Source organism: Miniopterus schreibersii (genome assembly GCF_964146895.1).
Source record: "Miniopterus schreibersii genome assembly, chromosome: 3".
NCBI lineage: Eukaryota > Metazoa > Chordata > Mammalia > Chiroptera > Miniopteridae > Miniopterus > Miniopterus schreibersii.
In genome coordinates, this window is record NC_138103.1 from 16935462 (window position 1) to 16953471 (window position 18010).

The following is an 18010-nucleotide window of genomic DNA, read 5'->3' on the forward strand; positions in this document are numbered from 1 at the left end:
TATAGGCCTCCTTTTTGGTCTCTTTTATTTCGCTCTTCATGTGATATTGTGGTGACTAATTTGAGAGTTCAATTATGGGGAAGGAGAGAGTGCAACTGGGACAGATATTGTCATGTACACATGGCATCCACTGTAAGTCCCTAGGAAGTCTCCCTTCTCTGACTCAAGATGTAGTTTTATGGTATGAGATGATTTTTTTTAATGTACAGTTATTTTTTTATAGTTAATATATATGTACTAGAAAATGTGCTTTACACACAATAAAACCTCCCTCTCCAACCTAAGCTTTCATAGATATGACACACTTAAATTTTGGAAATTAGTTGATTTAAAGTAAAAGACTAAGTCAATGAAAACACAGGGGTTCATCCATATGGTTCAATATGTAAACACAGTACACAATTATGAGGTTTATGCAAACTGGTGTGATCGCGGCTATATAGTCAACATCTGCTACTGCAATGATGTGAACAAAACTCCACTGCCTTGAAATTTCCCTGTGTCCTTCAATGACCCTTCCTCCTGAGACCTGAGACCCCAGCACACAATTCCCACAGTGTGCCTGGGGAAAGCATTCCAATTGTACCTTGCAATTTGTCTGCCTTGTACCAAAAAAGTTCTGCCGCTGGCACGGGATGGCATCTGGAGCAGCTCAACGGGAAATGATGTGGGGAAACAAGAAATTCGAACCCTTTGTTGCCCAGCCCTCCATCCCTCCCGGGCATTCAGCACACAGGACACTCACCTTTTCCCACTCTCGGTCCTTGTTCAGCACAATCACCACCAGCCTGGGGTGCACCTGGTAGCCTTCCTCAGTGAAGGACAAGTCTTTGCCATCCCATGTCACATTGACCATAAATCTAGAAAGAGGAAGAGAGAAAGACAAGGTGTTTAGGGAAGAATCAGAGAGGTGTCAAACCAATGAGTGGACGACACCATCGGGGTGACCCTGACGCAGTGCACACTGACACCGTCACCTCAAGCAGCTCTGCCTGTGGCAGTAGTGCACGTGCGGCTCTGCTAACCGACCGGGCGCCCTTTCCCATGAGCCTGTGCTCATCTCAGAACCCCCATCCTGTGCAGGCTTCAGTAACCGACTGCAACTAGCACATGGATGGAGCCTTTCTGTCCTGCCAGACCCATAGGCCCTGTTCAGATGACCGTCTTACAGGAGGATCTGAAAGCATGCTCTATAGTGTTCTAACAAGCTTCCCCAAAGAAAGCTCATAAAGACATAAACCATGCGATATACAACTTCAGAGAGATGATTTCCCATCCGTTCATTATTAGTCAACCAACTAATATTTATTAAACATGTGCTACAGGCCAAGACCCAGCTAGTTGGTTGGGGATAAATAAGGAACCAGACATGATCCTTCTCCTCATGAAGCTTATAGTCCAAGGGAAGGTATAGGCATTAATTGATTAATTATAGATTTATGACAAGTGCTATAACAGTGAGGTGGGTGTGCTGGGAGAAAGTGAAACAAGGGTCATCAGGCAAAGTTTCTGTAAAGAAGTGCAACTTGCCTTGAAGGATGAGTTAGCATTAGCTACGTTAGAAAAGACGTAAGCATGTTCCAGGCAAACGGGACAGCATGTGCAAGAGCCCTGTGGTCGTACCTACAAAGGACAGACTGCAAACCCGTGAGGATGAAGCGGAGAGAGACGGGGGAGTGTAGGATGTGGCGTGACTGAGACAGTGAGTAGGAGGAAGCAATGCAAAGCTTTTCAGGCCATGCTAAGGAGTTCTACCTTGTTTTAAAATAATGGAAGACAATGAAGGTTTTAATTAGGGAGGTGATATAATCAGACGTTCCTTGTATAACGTCTTGAAGGCTATATGGAAAGTAGGCTTGAAGGGGATCAGGACGCATACAGGGGGCTTGGTTACTGGGTTCTTATATCCACGTTAGAGAGGATATTGGCTTTGGTCCTGTTGTGGCCCCGAAGGAAAAGTAAGAGCAGCAACAAATAGGACTGAGGGGAGAAATGTTTAGCAGGTATTTAGTGATGGAGTAGAGGTGAGCGCGAGGGAGACAGGTTATCAAGGACAATGCCTCGGTATCTGCCTTATATAATATCTCTGCAGTCAGCGTTTGGCACTGGTATTTTCATCACAGGCGACATCCGTCTGTCTTACAACACTCTTATCTCCACCACTCCTCAAAGCCGCCGTCCCTGTAGGAAGGCGGGACTCAGGTGGGGAGGCAGGCAGAGCTCATCTCCCTGCCTTTGGGTGGGGAGTCCCCAAGGGCCCACATCTCCTTGCAGCCTGAGAAAAATGTGATGTTGTGAAAGATTTCCAAGAAAGCATACCACGAAGCAGACACTCAATAAATAATGTTGGATTGAAGCATTCAAAGACCTCCCAGAAACATGGCATCTCAAAGTCACAGCATCGCCTTGGTTTATGTTCCTTTGACACTATAAGCAGCTGAAAAAGTGAAATATTAAAGAGGAGTGCTAGACTACAGGAAAATTCCCAAAAGAAGAATCAGCCTACTGGCCGCATGTCCACCCTGGGCCACCATTCTGCAGAAGACCTGACTGTGTCGTGTGTGGGGAGAACCAATTGTCCAATGACCAGGTGAGGAAACTCAAAGGACAAGTATTGTGTATCGTTCAATGCACTCTTTGGGTCATTAAAAATCATGTCTCTGAAAGCAAGTTAATGGCATGGAGAAAATGCACAGTATTTAATGTTAAGCACGCAGAAAAGAGGGTAAAAATAGGACCTGTCTACGTGTGGGAGAATGACAGGTACTTTTTATTTTCTCTTGTGTATCTTTGTAATCTCCAAAGTTTATGCAAGTGCTTTCCATTTTTAACAAAACCGTTTTTAGCAAAAAGCACTGCTATTCTAGAAGAAGCACAGTAATCACTATTCTACTTGGGGCATTTGAGGCATCTCAGATCATTTCCTAGTAAGATCATTTATTGATTCAACAACTATTTACTGAATGTCTATTATGTGTCAGGCGTTATGGTGAGTCCTATGGAAAGAGCAATAAAAACCACAGTGCCTGTCTGCCCTCTTACAATTCAGTGGCATAGGCACATAAACAGTGAAAGCACTGGAATGCCACTTGTGTACGGATGGACAGTAAGTGTGAGAAGCTGTGGGAACACAGGGGAAGGGCCCCTAGCTCTACCTGAGAGATTTAAGGAGGATTCCTGGGGAACGGGAAGAGGGAAGGGATTGAGGAGAGGCCGGAGGGAGATTCTGAGCTGGGCAATACTCTTAAGGAAAGAAGAATCAGCCAGCAAAGGGGTGACACACGCCGGAGGAAGCAGGAAATATCTTGGTGGGCTGGAGGGCAGTGGGACTTCTCTGGAGAGAATCCCTGAAGCCAGATCCTAAGGGAGCTTGAATGATACCCTACAGGGTTTGGATTTTGTTCAGAAAGCTGTGGGGGTCCATGAAAGGTCTGAAGGAGAGGGATGATGCGCTCAGATTTGTTGCCAAGAGAAGCAGAGGTAAAAAGCTTCTCTGTATTTGAAGACGATATCGGCGTTTTTGTTCATGGATGGAAAACATTCACTATCTAGACAACTGGAACTGGGTTTTTGTTGCTGTTGTCGCTTCATCCGTTGCTGCTTCCTGGCTGACGCCGGCTGGACTGAGCGGATGCGGTCCAGGCAGGCACGTTTAAGGGGGCTCCACTTCACATTCCCTTATTGAAACCCTTGAGGAGACAATTTGCCTGGATTCAGAGTTTAGGCGAGGACTGGATTTTGGTCAGGTTCCTCATTATCAGCTGGCTTTCAAAGTAACTAATTGGGGTCTAAATTAAGCTGTTCATCTGTTTCAAGTTGACTTTTTTTGTTTTGTTCCCCATGGTTATTTTTAGCTCTATCACATTACCTGGCACACTTTCGGGGTAGAGTGAATGTTTGCTGGTAGAGTGTGTTGACAGATCATCACCAGAAATGCCATCCATCCACCCACCCACCCACCCATCCATCCATCCATCCATCCATCCATCCATCCTCAGTACATTCATCCACGCATCTAATAGACATGTCTAAATACCTACTATATGTGTATGTCACACCCCATGCCAAGAACCATGCTAGGAAAATAATACAGAATAAGCAAACTTATATCCTCAACAAATAACTGCAATACAGAACAGTAAGCGTGGCCCTGGCCAATGTGGCTCGGGCGGTTGGAGCATCGCCCTGTACACCAAAAGGTGGTGGGTTCAATTTCCATGCAGGGAACATACCTAGGTTTCGGGTTCAATTCCCAGTCAGGGTGCATGCGGGAGGCAACTGATTGCTTTTTCTCTCTTACATCTCTCTCTCTCCCCTCCTCTCTCTAAAATCAAATTTAAAAAAAGAAGAGCTAGTGTAAAATTAGAGATATGTACTAAGTAGGCTGGTGAAGAGCACACGGCATGGAGGGGCCAGTTCTCCTATGGGGCAGGGCTGCAATCAGGAGACAGAGTGGGAGAGGGGGAGTCGGGTTCCCAGGCAGAGGGAAGGGGAAGAAAGGAGACGCGCTGCACGGAGGAAACCGCCAAGTCAGAGGCAGAACCATGAAACGAGGCGGAACTCTATCCGTGCAACCTCAACATCAAGGCTGCAGACAGGGGCCACCGGGGTCCTTTACTTGGGCTGGCAGGAAATCTTTAACCAAGTCACTTTGTAGCTGCTGCCCAAACTCATAGTTAGGCAGCCAGTTCATCGAGTCTCTTCTTTATTTTAATTGAATTCAGCAAGCTCTCAAGCCAGGTTTTGATGATCTACCACTTTGGGATAAATAGAGGTCAGGTTGGGTCTACCTAAGGCCCTAAGTGTGGGTGAAACTGAAAAACTTAGTTGATTATCAAGAGGTTTGGGAATCTCCAACATGTTATCTGTTTGGAAAAGGCAGGCCAGAGAAAAAAATATTTTGGGTTTGACTTAAACATGTGGCCTGGGGGAGAGTCATTCACAGGGTTATGTTGTATGAAGCAAAGCTCACAGTGACCATTTTAATCAAGGAGCCAGCGTGCACTGTGGAGCACCCAGGTCCCCTTTTGCTTTGCCAGTTGAATTCACATAAATCCTCTTTAATTCCCCATCTATTTCCTCCACTCATTCCCTTTTCCCCCATCTTGTAAAGTGCAATTAGATGGAATTAGCAGGGTGATTATTTAGATGCAATCACTCCTTTTCAGATTTTATGGGAACAATTATATGGAAATTCTGATGCTCCAGATTTTTTTCTGTGTTCCTTTAAGATTCAATATTCTGGACCAAAAAGTCCATAAGCTCAGTGTTAATACTGTCTCTTCTTTCTTTCTTTCTTTCTTTCTTTCTTTCTTTCTTTCTTTCTTTCTTTCTTTCTTTCTTTCTTTCTTTCTTTCTTTCTTTCTTTCTCTCTCTCTCTCTCTCTCTCTCTCTCTCTCTCTCTCTCTCTCTCTCTCTCTCTCTCTCTCTCTCTCTCTCTCTCTCTCTCTCTCTCTTTCTTTCGTTTTTTTATTAAGGACCTTCACAAATTTTTTGCTGAATGGTAATTTCATTATGAAGTTGACAGGGAGCAAGTACCTATTACCTTCAATTCCCCCATCCAATTTCTAGGAAGGACAATCCATATTTCTTTGGGCTTTCTTCCCATTTAAACTTGTTCCAGAGCAAAATTCTTTACCTGGGGAAATATCATTATACACCCCATTGCTTAGTCCCCATTAACACCTGCTGGGCATTTGTATTAAACAGTAAAATTTTATCACTGGTTTGTTTACTTCTCAGAAATTGATGATAAACATTTAGTGACCAGGTAAAATATGAGAAATTCTGGCTGCTGCTAAACTTCAAATGACATTTTCAATTTTCCATCAGAAGCAATAAATATATGAAAGCCTGCTGGCAAAATGTAGAAGGGGGTGGCTCTAATGGTTTGCAGAGGGTCTGCTTCTGTGCTGTCATCACCCATTGATGGTAAAGTGTCAAGTAGTTGTATTTTATTGCTAGTGACATACACAGCTCTAAACCAAAATTGTGAAAATGTACCAGGTGGGGCAAAAGTAGGGTTACAGCTCATCGTAAGGAAAATGACACAGTAATTAATAACTAATAATACAAGAATCAACTCTGTGTTTCATGTACACACAACTGTAAACCTACTTTGCCCCACCCTGTATATGACTTACACACAAGTTTCCTTTGGTATCTAGTCTTACGGGCATGAAGCTAAAGTCCAAGTGAAAGAAACATGACTTGCTTTCCACTTGTGCCCTATGATGTTGTATGTGGGATCAGAAATAACACTGAGAAACAGGTAGGCCATTCTTCCCATATAAACATGACTGCCAAGAAACTGGGCCAGAAATGTCATGGTCTCTCTAGACCTGCACTGTCTAATTCGGTAGCCACCAGCTTCAGGTGGCTGTCGAGCACATGAAACATGGTAGCCTGAATGGAGATGTGCCATAAGGGCACGATACACACTGAACTTGGAAGACTTTGTATTAAAAAACAGTGTAGTTCAACTGGTGTGGTTCAGTGGCTGAGCATCGACCCATGCACCAAGAGGCTGCAGGTTCAATTCCCAGGCAAGACACATGCCCAGGTTGTGGGCTCGATCCCCAGTAGGGCTCATGCAGGAGGCAGCCAATGGATGTTTCTCTTAAATGTTTCTATCTCTCTCTCCCTCTCCCTTCTTCTTTCTCTAAAAGTCAATAAAAATATATTTTAAAAAATAGTGTAAAAGAGCTCATGAATAATTTTATATTGATTTCACATCAAAATAGTCTAGACATATTGATTGCAATAAAATATATTATTAAAATTAATTTTTACTTGTTTAATATGCTGCCAGAAAATTTAAGATGACTTGTGGCTCACATTATATTTCTATCGGACAGCTAGTCGAGGCTGTCTTGGGTGTGTGTTTTGAAACCAACAGACAGTATGCATCATGAAGGCAGCAACTGCTTCTGGCCTGTTTAGTACAGTAGAGTGTCTGGCACATAGCTGGTGCTGCACAAATATATGCAAAATGGGTAAAAGAGCGAACTGCTATTTCTACGTTGACAACAGAATCGGAGCAAAGCTGGGCTCCACCACTCCCCAGATATGTCATTTTGGACGGTGTCTTTAAAATTCTCCCAGCTTCCATTGCCTTCTTTGTAAAAACAGATCAGGTTTTTACATATGGACTAGCCACGACACTTTCATGTGTCTTAACCTAACAGATACCGAACTCCCAGGTTTGGGAGTGGGATTAGCGATAGTGCACGTGAAATGCCCAGCACAATGCCTAGCATACAGCTGTTGCCTAATAAATAGTAGTTAACATTTACATCAATTTTCAATGCATTTTTCACTATTTTCCCACCCTGCTGTATTTTCAAACACTCATCCCAAATGCAAGCTGGTCTTTTTAGTGCCATGCTCACTGCTGCCATTCAGTACACTCATTCCCAGGGGCCCTCTGTCCTACTGGCAAAAGCCAACCACATCTGGGCCGCATCAGCTCCTTTAACTTTACTTAAAATGTCTCATTCCCCCAGATTTCTATTTTCTCTCTTTCGCCTTACAGTGGTAAGTCTCCTTTAACTTCCCAAACCTGATTATTTGAAATGTTTTCTAGACATATTTATTATTCACCATTTCCCTTCAGACTTTAATTCTCTTACCGTTTCATAAATGCCACCATAACCCATTTAGTGTTTCTCAATTTTAGGTTAATTTTCCATCTGCTTTGCCATTTGCCACATTCCCCGGGGCCTTTTCCCAAATCACACTATCCCTTAAATACCTCTTTGAACTGCTTTGGGTGTCACCATTTTTCGTTTGTCATTTAATTTAAAGGGTTACAGTTTTCTTAACCTCTTTTAAGTTCTCAAGACACACTCTCTCTCTTTTTTAAATGGTTTTGCTCTTCCCGGTTTTCTCTTGTAGGTTTGAAACCCTTTCGCCTTCACTGTCTCCCTTAGTACCCTCTCCTCTGTATCCCCTTATGGGCACGGACCCTCCCCTTTCTTAGAGAAAAGTCAAGTTGCTGCCACCTGTTTTCAGTCCCCATCTCCTGCACCACCCCTTCACGTTTCTTTTCAGCAGGTTTCTGAATGAACACACTTTTCTCTTTGCCCGGGACTCAATTTCTCATGCTCTGGTGATTTCCCATTTCCTCTGAACAATTACCAAAGGCACGACCACAGAGCTGAGACTTAAATATCAGCACAGAAATGCAATAACTCTTAACACATAGACCTGTGTATTCCAACCCAGCACCATCAAAACATCATAAAGAAAAAGAAAAGAACTAGGTTTAAAAAAAGAGGGGAGTATCCACTCTTTCAACTCCAATTTTACTGTGGCCAGTTAAAACAAAATAATGTTAATTGTCCTGGCTGAGCAACACTGATTTTTTTTTTTAATTAGAACAGGAGATGGTAAACTCTATAAAGCAGGGATCTTCGTTTTGATCACTGCGATTCTAAAACCTGGAAGAATGCGTGTCTTGCAGTAAGCACTGAAAAGTATTTGTTGATTAAATGAATGAGCAGACAGAGGCGTCCAGGAAACTGCTCGTTCCATGCTTATTTCCTGTGCAGCAACTCCAGACAGACAGTTCTGCAAGACAATGTTGGTCTTGGAATCTGAGAGCCTGGGTTAGAATGCAGCTCTGTGTCTTCAATCCCAGCTAAGCATCCAAGTTCTCAGAGCATCCTTTTCCTCTTCTGTAAAAGTGAGGTTATAATTACAAGTCACTGTGTAATTATAGGGATTAAATTAGATGACATTTCATGAGACAAGGTATGTAATGTGGCCAGCAGAGTGTTTGACACATAATAAATGATGGTGGCAGTTGCCATGGTTTTACATAATTATTTTTTCTCCTAAAATTTAAGATTAAAAGCTTTCTTTTAGATGCTGGAAGATCATTTTGTTGCTAATTCCAATCCCTCAAGGGAGACAGTGAGCCCCCTAGGCCCCCACCCCAAGGAAAGAGGAGGAGCTCATCTGATTGCTCAGAGCCCTTAGTACTCCCAGCCCAGGCTATGGTACCAGGGTGGTGACTTGGTGCCAGCCTGCAGCCTGCCCTTTACATTTTCTGGGCCTCTTGTCTCCATTCGATGAGCACACCTGAGCCAAAGGAGGCTTTTTGGAGGCATGTTTCACATGCCATCTTTTGTAAAACAGCTTCTGAGTCTAAAACTTATAGTAAGTTAGGGCAGAACTTACTCTGTAAATACGACCATTCCCCCTCCCAAACCCTCCCCAACCAGACAGCATACCTAAACCATGTGGCCAAAGGTGTACATTGGGAGCAGGTCATACAGAGTAGGATCTAAGATTCACGACCTAATTCAACCTCATCAGGAGTTATTGGAAGCCCGAGTGTCCATCAATAAACTCATTCTCAGAATCTCACTTCTGCTCTTATTCCTTATATGTGTGGTTCTTTCAGGAACCTGGTTGGGGATCTGGAAATTCTTGAAGTTTTGGATAGTATTTTGTAACAATATTAGCTCCGAATATATCACAATAGACCTCTAATGACTCTGCCATGTCCAACCATTTGGAACTGGCTGGCACAGAGATCAGTGGAGCCGTCCTTGTAATGAGCATCTATTCCAAGAGAGCCAAAAATACTAGCTAACTTGAAAAGCAGTTTCTGTGAGCTCACTTGATCACCTGCGTCTATGCTTCCAAATTATTTTGGATCACAATCAAGCAGTTGTGTGTGGATGTTGCCTCCCTGCCACCCCAAAAATGTAGAGAATGAGATGATATGGGTCAATTCAAGGTGTGATTTTATCCAAGAATTTCTGCATATCCCCGTATTGGAATGTAGCTCCCATGAGAACGGGGGAAATGTCTATTTTGTTCTCGGCTGTACGAACATTCCAGAACCTGGAACAGTGCCTGGCGAAGAGGAGATGCTCAGTACATGTTTACTGAGGGAATAGCAAGTCTTGGCTCTTTGACATGCTCTCTCCTGCCCTCTGCCAATGAGCCCCACTCTATCCCTCTGTCCAGTGGGTGTCTTTCTGTGCTCTGTGGATCGCTGGGGATCAGATGATGTCATTTGAAGACAGAGGAGAGGCTGGGGTGGGATGAGGCCACTGGGCTTCTAGGATTTTCACCTCTGCTTGAATCTTTAATATATTGGACTTCCTTTAAGTTATACTTTGGGGGGGGGGGGAGGGAATCTACTCCTTATATCAATCAATTAAACAAACAAGTCCGAAAACAATTACGAAATTTGTTCCCCTTGCTGATGCACCGGAAGAACCTGGTCTTCAAGTCAGGAGACCAAGGATCTCATCCCACCTCCCTGAATATGTGAGAAATAACAACTTCCTAGACAAAGGGACTAAAATGTATTCGGCACCTAACACGTGGTAAGTGTTGTACCAGGTACTTTCCATATGTTTGTGAACTTTCACCCTAAGGACTAAGTGTGGACTTTCTCATTTTACAGAGAAAGAACAAAGGCTCAGAGGATTTTAGAATGGGGCCAAAGACTACCCAGGGTGCCAGACACTGTGGTTTATCCATCAATATCCTCTCTCCTCTTCTGCCTTAGTAGTAGAAACACCCATATTTAGCAGGCACATGGCTTTTTATAACAAACTTTACATTTCCCAGCCACCCTTGTAGCCAGTCATGACCATGTGACTATGTTCTGGCCAATAGAAGGGGGGAGATCTGACATGTATAACTTATAAGAAGTATCTCAGAGGGAGGGAATGAGCCCGTCTCCGCCCCTCCCTCTTTCCTGGCTGCAGTGCGCAGACGTGACAGCTGGGACACTAACAGCCGCCTCGATCACTAGAAGGTAGAGGCCACTGGCTGAGGGTGGCAGAGCCAGGGCCACAAGGCAGAGCAGCCTGGGTCCCTGACCCGTGGAACACCACACAAGCCCTGGGCCACCTTGAACTTCTTTGACAGGAAAGAGAGCTCAATGCCTATCTTGTTTAAGCCACTTTAAGGTTTTGGGCCTTGTGTCACTTAAAAACAAAATTAATCCTAGCTGGATTAAGTGGTCGAGTAACTATCTGGACCAAAAGGGATTCCAAAGACTTTGAGTTCAGCTGTACCAGCTACCACTGAGCTTCTCTGCACCTCAGTTAACCTTCTCCTTGGGTTCCTTCCAGCCCTGCCATTCGATCCTATCTCCTGATTTCCCTCCCAACACTAATCCTGTATTGGGCCCTGCCCCATCTCTTAGCAGATGCTGCTCCTCCCGGCCAGAATGCCTTCCCTCCTTTTATGTTCAGTCTACACCCGATGCTTTTCTTTGGCGAGTCTAATTTCAAGCTCCGTTTCTGCCACGGGGCCTTTCCCGATGATCCTGCCTTTTCTTCCTCCGTTTTAATCCATACCCTTCGCAGTATATCGGCCCCTACTGCTCTTCTGAGGATGTCACGTTCACGCATTCGGTGTCGCCAGAGGCAGAGCGCAGACCTTGGCTTTAGTCACTCATGTTTCCCAGCACCACGCTGTCGGGCACAGCGTGCTCAACACGTACTGACTCAGTTCGAAAAGCACCACATTCATCTTCACCTCGGGACCACGTTTTCCCTCTCATACCGAGCCCGGGCCTGATGGAGAGGACAAGCCGGCCACACGGCTTCGTCCACGCTACTTGCTGAGCTATAACCCTCCCCATCCCCACGTCATGCTGACCGGCCGCCTCCGTGCCATCGCAGAGCCTGCCACCGAGCCTCCCCGAGTCCTCCAAGTCAGATGGCCCCGTCCCAGCTCTCAGCCCGGCATCGCATGTGGTATGTTCCCCTCTTGGGATGCACCCTCGTTGTATGCGCAGTCCCAGCACTTGGAGAGAATTTTTAAAACACACCTTTTTTTGAAGCCCTGGGATGGTTAATTTTATGTGACTGGGCTAAGGGATGCCTGGGTGGCTGGTAGGACATTATTTCTGCTTGTCAGTGAGGGTGTCTCTGGAAGAGAGTAGCGTTTTGAGTTGGTAGAGTGAGTAAAGAAGATAACCCTCCCTGGCTGGGTGGCTCAGGTGGTTGGAGCATTGTCCCATACACCAAAAGGTTGCGGGTTCGATTCCTGGCAGGGCCCATACCCAGGTTGTGGGCTCGATTCCCAGTCAGGGTGAGTATAGGAGGCAACTGATCGATGTTTCTCTCTCACAGCGATCTCTCTCTCTCTCTCTCTCTCCCACTCTCTCTAAAACCAATTAAAAAACATACCCTCAGGTGAGGACTATAAATAAAAGAAGATGCTAACCCTAATCAGTGTGGATGAGCATCATTCAATCCACTGCTTTTTCCTCAAAAAGCAGAGGAAAGATGAATTTGTTCTCTCTGCCGGAGCTCAGGTGTCCATCTGCTCCTGCCCTTGACATCACTGCTCCTGGTTCTCTGGCCTTTGGACTTGGACTGGGACTTACACCACTGGCCCCCCTGGGTCTCTGGCCTTCGGATTTGGACTAGAACTACACCCCTGACCTTCCTAGGCCTCCAGCTTGCAGAGGGCAGATAATGGGAATTCTCAGACTGAATAATCATGTTAGCCGATTTCTCATAATAAATCTCTTTCCATATATCTATATATATATATCTTATTAGCTCTGTTTCTGTAGAGGACCCTGACAAATACAACCAGATACTGTCATCAGCCAGAGCTGTGAAAATAAAGCGCAGATCTTTGGTGAATATGTACAAAGGGAGACTCCTGGACCTGTGTTATTCAGAACCTGCACAGCTCTGCCACCTCTGCTCGATTATAAACTCCTTGAGGACAAGAGCTTCTAACCCAGGACTCTGAACTCTGGGAACATTGTCAAGTAGAGAGAAGAGTAGATTTAGGGATAGACAAGTTGAAGTTGAGTTTTAAATCCACCATTATTGGCACTATACCCTTAAGCAAATCACACAAGTTCTCTGAGATTCAGCTCACTCCTGTGTCAATGGGTAACACCCTGTCTCAGTCTGCTCTGGCTGCAGTAACCAGCTACCATAGACTGGGCTGCTTAAACAACGAGCATTTGTCTCTCACAGTTCTGGAGGCTGGAAGTCCAAGATCAAGCCCTGGCAGACTTGAGTTCTGGTGAGATCCCATTTTCTGGTTTACAGATGGCCCTCTCTTTGTTGGGTCCTCACATGGTGGAAAGAGACAGATCTCCTATCTCTCCTTCTGATTATAAGGGCACTAATCCCATCATAAGGGCCCCACCCTCATGATGTCATCTAACCCTAATTACCTGCCAAAGGCCACACCTCCAAATAATATCATATTGGGGATGAAAGCTTCAATGTATGAATTTTGATGGGATACAAACATTCTGTGCATAGCAACCACATAGTTTCATGGTGGTAGCACTAAGAGTTAGATGAAGGCCTATAACAAATATATTTCTTGACTGAGATCCATAGGTAGTGTGAACAATGATCCTGGTTTTCCTGAAACTGAGGAGCTTCCTGGGGCATGGGACATTTGGTGCCCAACCCAGGACGGTAAATTAGAGTCCACAAATTAAGAGTTTGGTCCACTAAACAACACCTCAAAAGCACATCTACAAAAAGGCTTCAAATCCATTTCTTAGCAAACACATCAATTTGAACAAATATTGAGTACCTACTATATGCCAGCAACATGTGGGAGATAAGACAGTAAGTAAAAACAAACAAACAAACAAACAAAAACCATGGTTCTTTCTTCAAGTCATTTAGAGTTTAAGGGGAAACAATTATTATCAGGAAGTAATTACAAGAATATAAATAATTTCAATAAAATGAAAATATATTTGCAACTAAAGCCCTTGATGCCCTAGGATCATTAGTAGGGGGACTTAACCCATCAGAACACCGGTTAGTCTTCCCTTACTACATTTCTACCTGCCTTTCTTAAGAACAAACACCAAGTTGGGTTCTTAGCAGGAATAAAAAACTCCCATGCTTTCCAGGGCAGGGAAGGTAACATCCATGAGTGAAATGGGACAGGTGCAAGATTACAGATAGTGGAAAAAACACTAGCTAGAGGCATTCAAATTCATTTAAAAACAGTGCTTTAAATGAAACAAAACAAATCCACTGATCACTTGTTTGAAATCTGTTCTCTATTCAAACTTAAGAATATCCCTGTTCCTTCCTCTAGCAAAAATACAAGCTTTCTTCTATGATTGCATCCCTTGCAGGGTAGCTTATTGACATACAAAAAGCCCTCTTATTTGGAAAAGGCCTCCCCGCTACATACACCTGCACATCTATGCTTCCCACCATCCCCCTTCCCTGCCATAAAAAGCACATCTGGTGGGGGTGAGGGCACCTGTCCCAAGCTGGATCCATCACATTCTCTCTCCTGGGAATTTGAAACTTGATAGGTGAGACACAGGCCAGAAATTTGGGGGTCTGGACCAAAGTGATAGTAATTTTCCCCCATCAATGAATGTTGCCTCGCCTCTGACTTCCAAACCTCTGCTGCTCTACTTTTACTTTGATTTTTAAAGATACCCTGATCAAGTTCCAATATATTTTCTATCACTACTTCTTCACTACCTCCTTTTGTTTAAATTAAGCTGGACAGAGTTAATTTCTGTTGCTTACTGCCAAAATGCCTTAAGTAATACTCACTTTGTTCCCACTTGGACTGTTACATCTTACCTGGTCTCCAAGTTCCTCGTATATCACCCCCCATATTAATAAGCCCACCTGCCAGATAAATGATCCTGAACCTTAGTGCTGATTATGTACAACTCTGCTCAAAAGCCTTAAATGACTCCCTATTGTCCAGAGATAAAGTCCATGCTTCTTAGCCAAATTTAACTTCCAACCTTACTTCCTATAAATGTTCTTTAGGTATCCTGCTTTGGAGCAAACCCAAGCATCTTATAGCCTCCTGCGAAAGCCTTATGATATCTCACTTCCTGGCTTTTGTTCCTACACTTTCTTCCCCTGGGAAATCAATAATAGCTGTTCTTTCTGGCTGCTTCCGTTTCCTGATGATAGATCTTCCCCCTCTTGGCCAAAAGGAGTGCCTTTGGCCACAGCGATTCCTTCAGGGATGGGCACATGATTCAAGCTCATGCAGTCAGATTCCTTCTCTGGGAATGTTCTCTTGTATCTAGAGGAGATCACGGTCTCCTCTGACCTAAGAAGACAGAGTGACAAAAGTATGTGAATTCAGACCTATTATAGATGCCACTCTTCCCCGTCTCATGGTGTGGGTTGGGGACAATAAGCATAATGGAGAAGAATATAGGAGAGACAGAGAGAGACAGAGACAGAGAGATAGAGAGGCTGAGACGGAACAAACTGAAGATATTCATTTGAGCCTGGATCTAGACACGCATAACAAATGTACCCCCAACCTTTCCAGTTGAATGGACCAATACATTCTTTTGTGGTTGTTTTGTTTTTTCCTATGTTAATGAGAATTGGTTTTCTATCACCTAAAATCACAAATGTCCCAATTAATATAAAGATTTTTCTCCCCTAAATAGTCACATGCTCAAATCTTCCAAAACTAAGCAGAGAGTTCACATCTTTCCAAAGGGCTCACTGAGCTTCCAGCCTCCACGCCCTCCTCAGAAGCCCATCACTTCCTCTGCATCTCCCATTCCACCCTGTTATTGTAAAGCTTTGCACGCACACACACACACACACACGCACACACACACACTCGCGCAGACCGTTTCTTTTGCTGGAGGGTAAATTCCAGAGGAACAGGGATCGTGTCTGAGTTATGGCCACATGTCCCGCACCCCGAGCACAGCATCCAGCATATGGCAGGTGATCAGTGACCATTTGCTGGATGAGCAGGAGCAGGTTTTCATCTGGCCGGGGCTGGAGCCCTCAGCAGCATGGACAATGTCCCGGCGTGCTGAACGGCGTTCAGAACCATCAGGACAGTTAAATATGTCCTGGCCGAAATAGCCGTCTACACGCTGCCCAGTCTCGCAATGAAACTTGACGGTCCGTGTAAACTCAGCTGTAATAATGTTTCACGTCCTGCCACGGGTTTCTGGGGTGGAAACGTGTGCCCCAGAGGACTCTGCTTTGCAGCCCCAATTGCTGCCCTGAGATTCATTCTATGCCCAGAACTGCCAGGCCCCTTCTTGGTGAGAAAGAAAACAATGTGTTTACCTCTTAAGCAAAGACGAGCCGCCAGATCAAGGAGTGTCTGGGGTTTTTCCTTTGTATAAATGATAGGAAGGATATAGGTTTTGATTTTCTAGCTCCTCTTCCTGTTTGTTTTCCAAAAAGCTTTAGAGTTCATCTTAGCCCTGGCTGTGTGGATCGGCTGGTCGGAGCGCCGTCCCACCCACCGAAAGGCAGCAGGTTCGATCCCAGGCCTGCACACTGGGGGCATGTTTCTCTCTCACAGCAATGTCTCTCTCTCTCTCAAATCAATTTTTTTTTTTTTTTTAAAGTTAATTTTAGCCCGGCCGGACGTGGCTCAGCAGTTGAGCATCAACCTAGGATCCAGGCGATCGGGGTTGGATTCCTGGTCAGGGCACATGCCTTGGTTGCGGGCTCGATCCCCAGTCGGGGGCGTGCAGGAGGCAGCCGATCAATGACTCTCATCATTGATGCTTCTATCTCCCTCTCCCCCTCCTATCCTCTCTCTGAGATCAATAAAGATATGTTTAAAAAAAAAAAAAAAAGTTAATTTTACAAGTCCAGGGAAATAATTGTAAGAAAAGTAAGAAGGACCAGAGAAAACATAAGAGTAGAAAAGGAAAACAGAAGGAAGGAAAGTTAAAGAGAAGGAAAAGCCTGGGGAAGGGCGAGACAGGCAGGTAAGAGGCTGGAGAGAAGCGTTGGAAACAGGGGGCGCTGTCTTCTCGCACTTACTACGTAAGGAAACAAAATGGAGCTTGAGGCGGAGCAGAGCCCCTCGGGAAAGCTGGGCAGGCCCGTGCGGGAGGGGAGCCTCGGCAGCACTGAGAGCGAGGGCGACAAGGCGGAGCGAGCCCAGCGCTGGTCATCAAGCAGGAAGGGCCGTGGGAGGGGCGGGCCCACGCTGTGGCTGGCACCACGCCCGCCACGGTGACACTGGAAAAGTAGGTCAGTGTCAGCGCCGGCTGGGAGACGAATGGTCAGCCAGGGGCAAGGGCTGGGAGTGAGGGTGCCGCGTGGGAGGCTGCCCTGATGGGGACCTGGGGAGCGGGGCACTCCCCGGGGCAGCAGGAGGGGTGAAGGCCAGCCCTGCACAGCGCTGCCCGCAGACCTGTGCCCAGGGTGGGAGTGGAATAGATCTGTGACGCCTGGCAGGGCAGCGATCGCTGAGCTCTCCAGATGGCAGCCGCCCATCGCCAGTGACTACTGAGCACTTGAAATGTGGATAGTGCGACCGAGGAACTGAATTTTCAATCTCATTTCATCTGAATGAATTTAAATTTAAATAGCCACATATGGCTAGTCGGTGCCATACTGGATAACTTAGGTCTAGGAGCTGTGTGTACCACATTCAAAAGGGAATCGATTGCCAAGAGGAACCCAAAGACTGCTTTCCAAAATGCCATAAAAGGGAATCCATTGCCAAGAGGAACCAAAAGACTGCTTTCCAAAATGCCATAAAAGGGAATCCATTGCCAAGAGGAACCAAAAGACTGCTTTCCAAAATGACACCAAAGGGAATCAACTGCCAAGAGGAAACCAAAGACTGGTTTCCAAAATGTCATCAGTGCACTTCAGGTGGGACACAGATAGATGTGTTAGGATGGCGCACGGTGAACTTTGTTTTTAGAACTAATTTGCTTTATTGTAATATATATTTGAAAAATTGACATATTTCATATAAATGGAACCATACAATATGTGGGGGTTTGTGTCTGGCCTCATGTTTTCAGGGTTAATCCATGTTGCGGCATGTGTCAATATTTCATTCCTTTATGGCTGAACAGTATTCCAGTGTATGCATGGGCCATATAAGTTCATCCAAGCGTCTGGTGACTGGCATTTGTGTTATTTACAAAGTTTAGTTACTGTGAATAGTGCTGCTATGCACAGTCCTTTACAAGTTTTTGTTCAAATACTTGTTTTTCTTTCTTTGGGGTACATAACTAGGAACGGAATTGTGTGGGGTGATG

General features: G+C 45.0%; 1 protein-coding gene across 1 annotated transcript in view; it reads right to left on the reverse strand.

Annotated features, from left to right (window-relative positions):
• Positions 1–18010, reverse strand: part of GRIN2A (glutamate ionotropic receptor NMDA type subunit 2A) — a gene marked incomplete at its 5' end in the record, with an annotated part of 356407 nt that overhangs the window by 119641 nt on the left and 218756 nt on the right. Inside the window, one exon of the mRNA XM_081131656.1 lies at positions 746–860. Within this exon, the coding sequence (XP_080987782.1) occupies positions 746–860 (115 nt within the window). The remainder of the gene's footprint in view (positions 1–745; positions 861–18010) is intronic.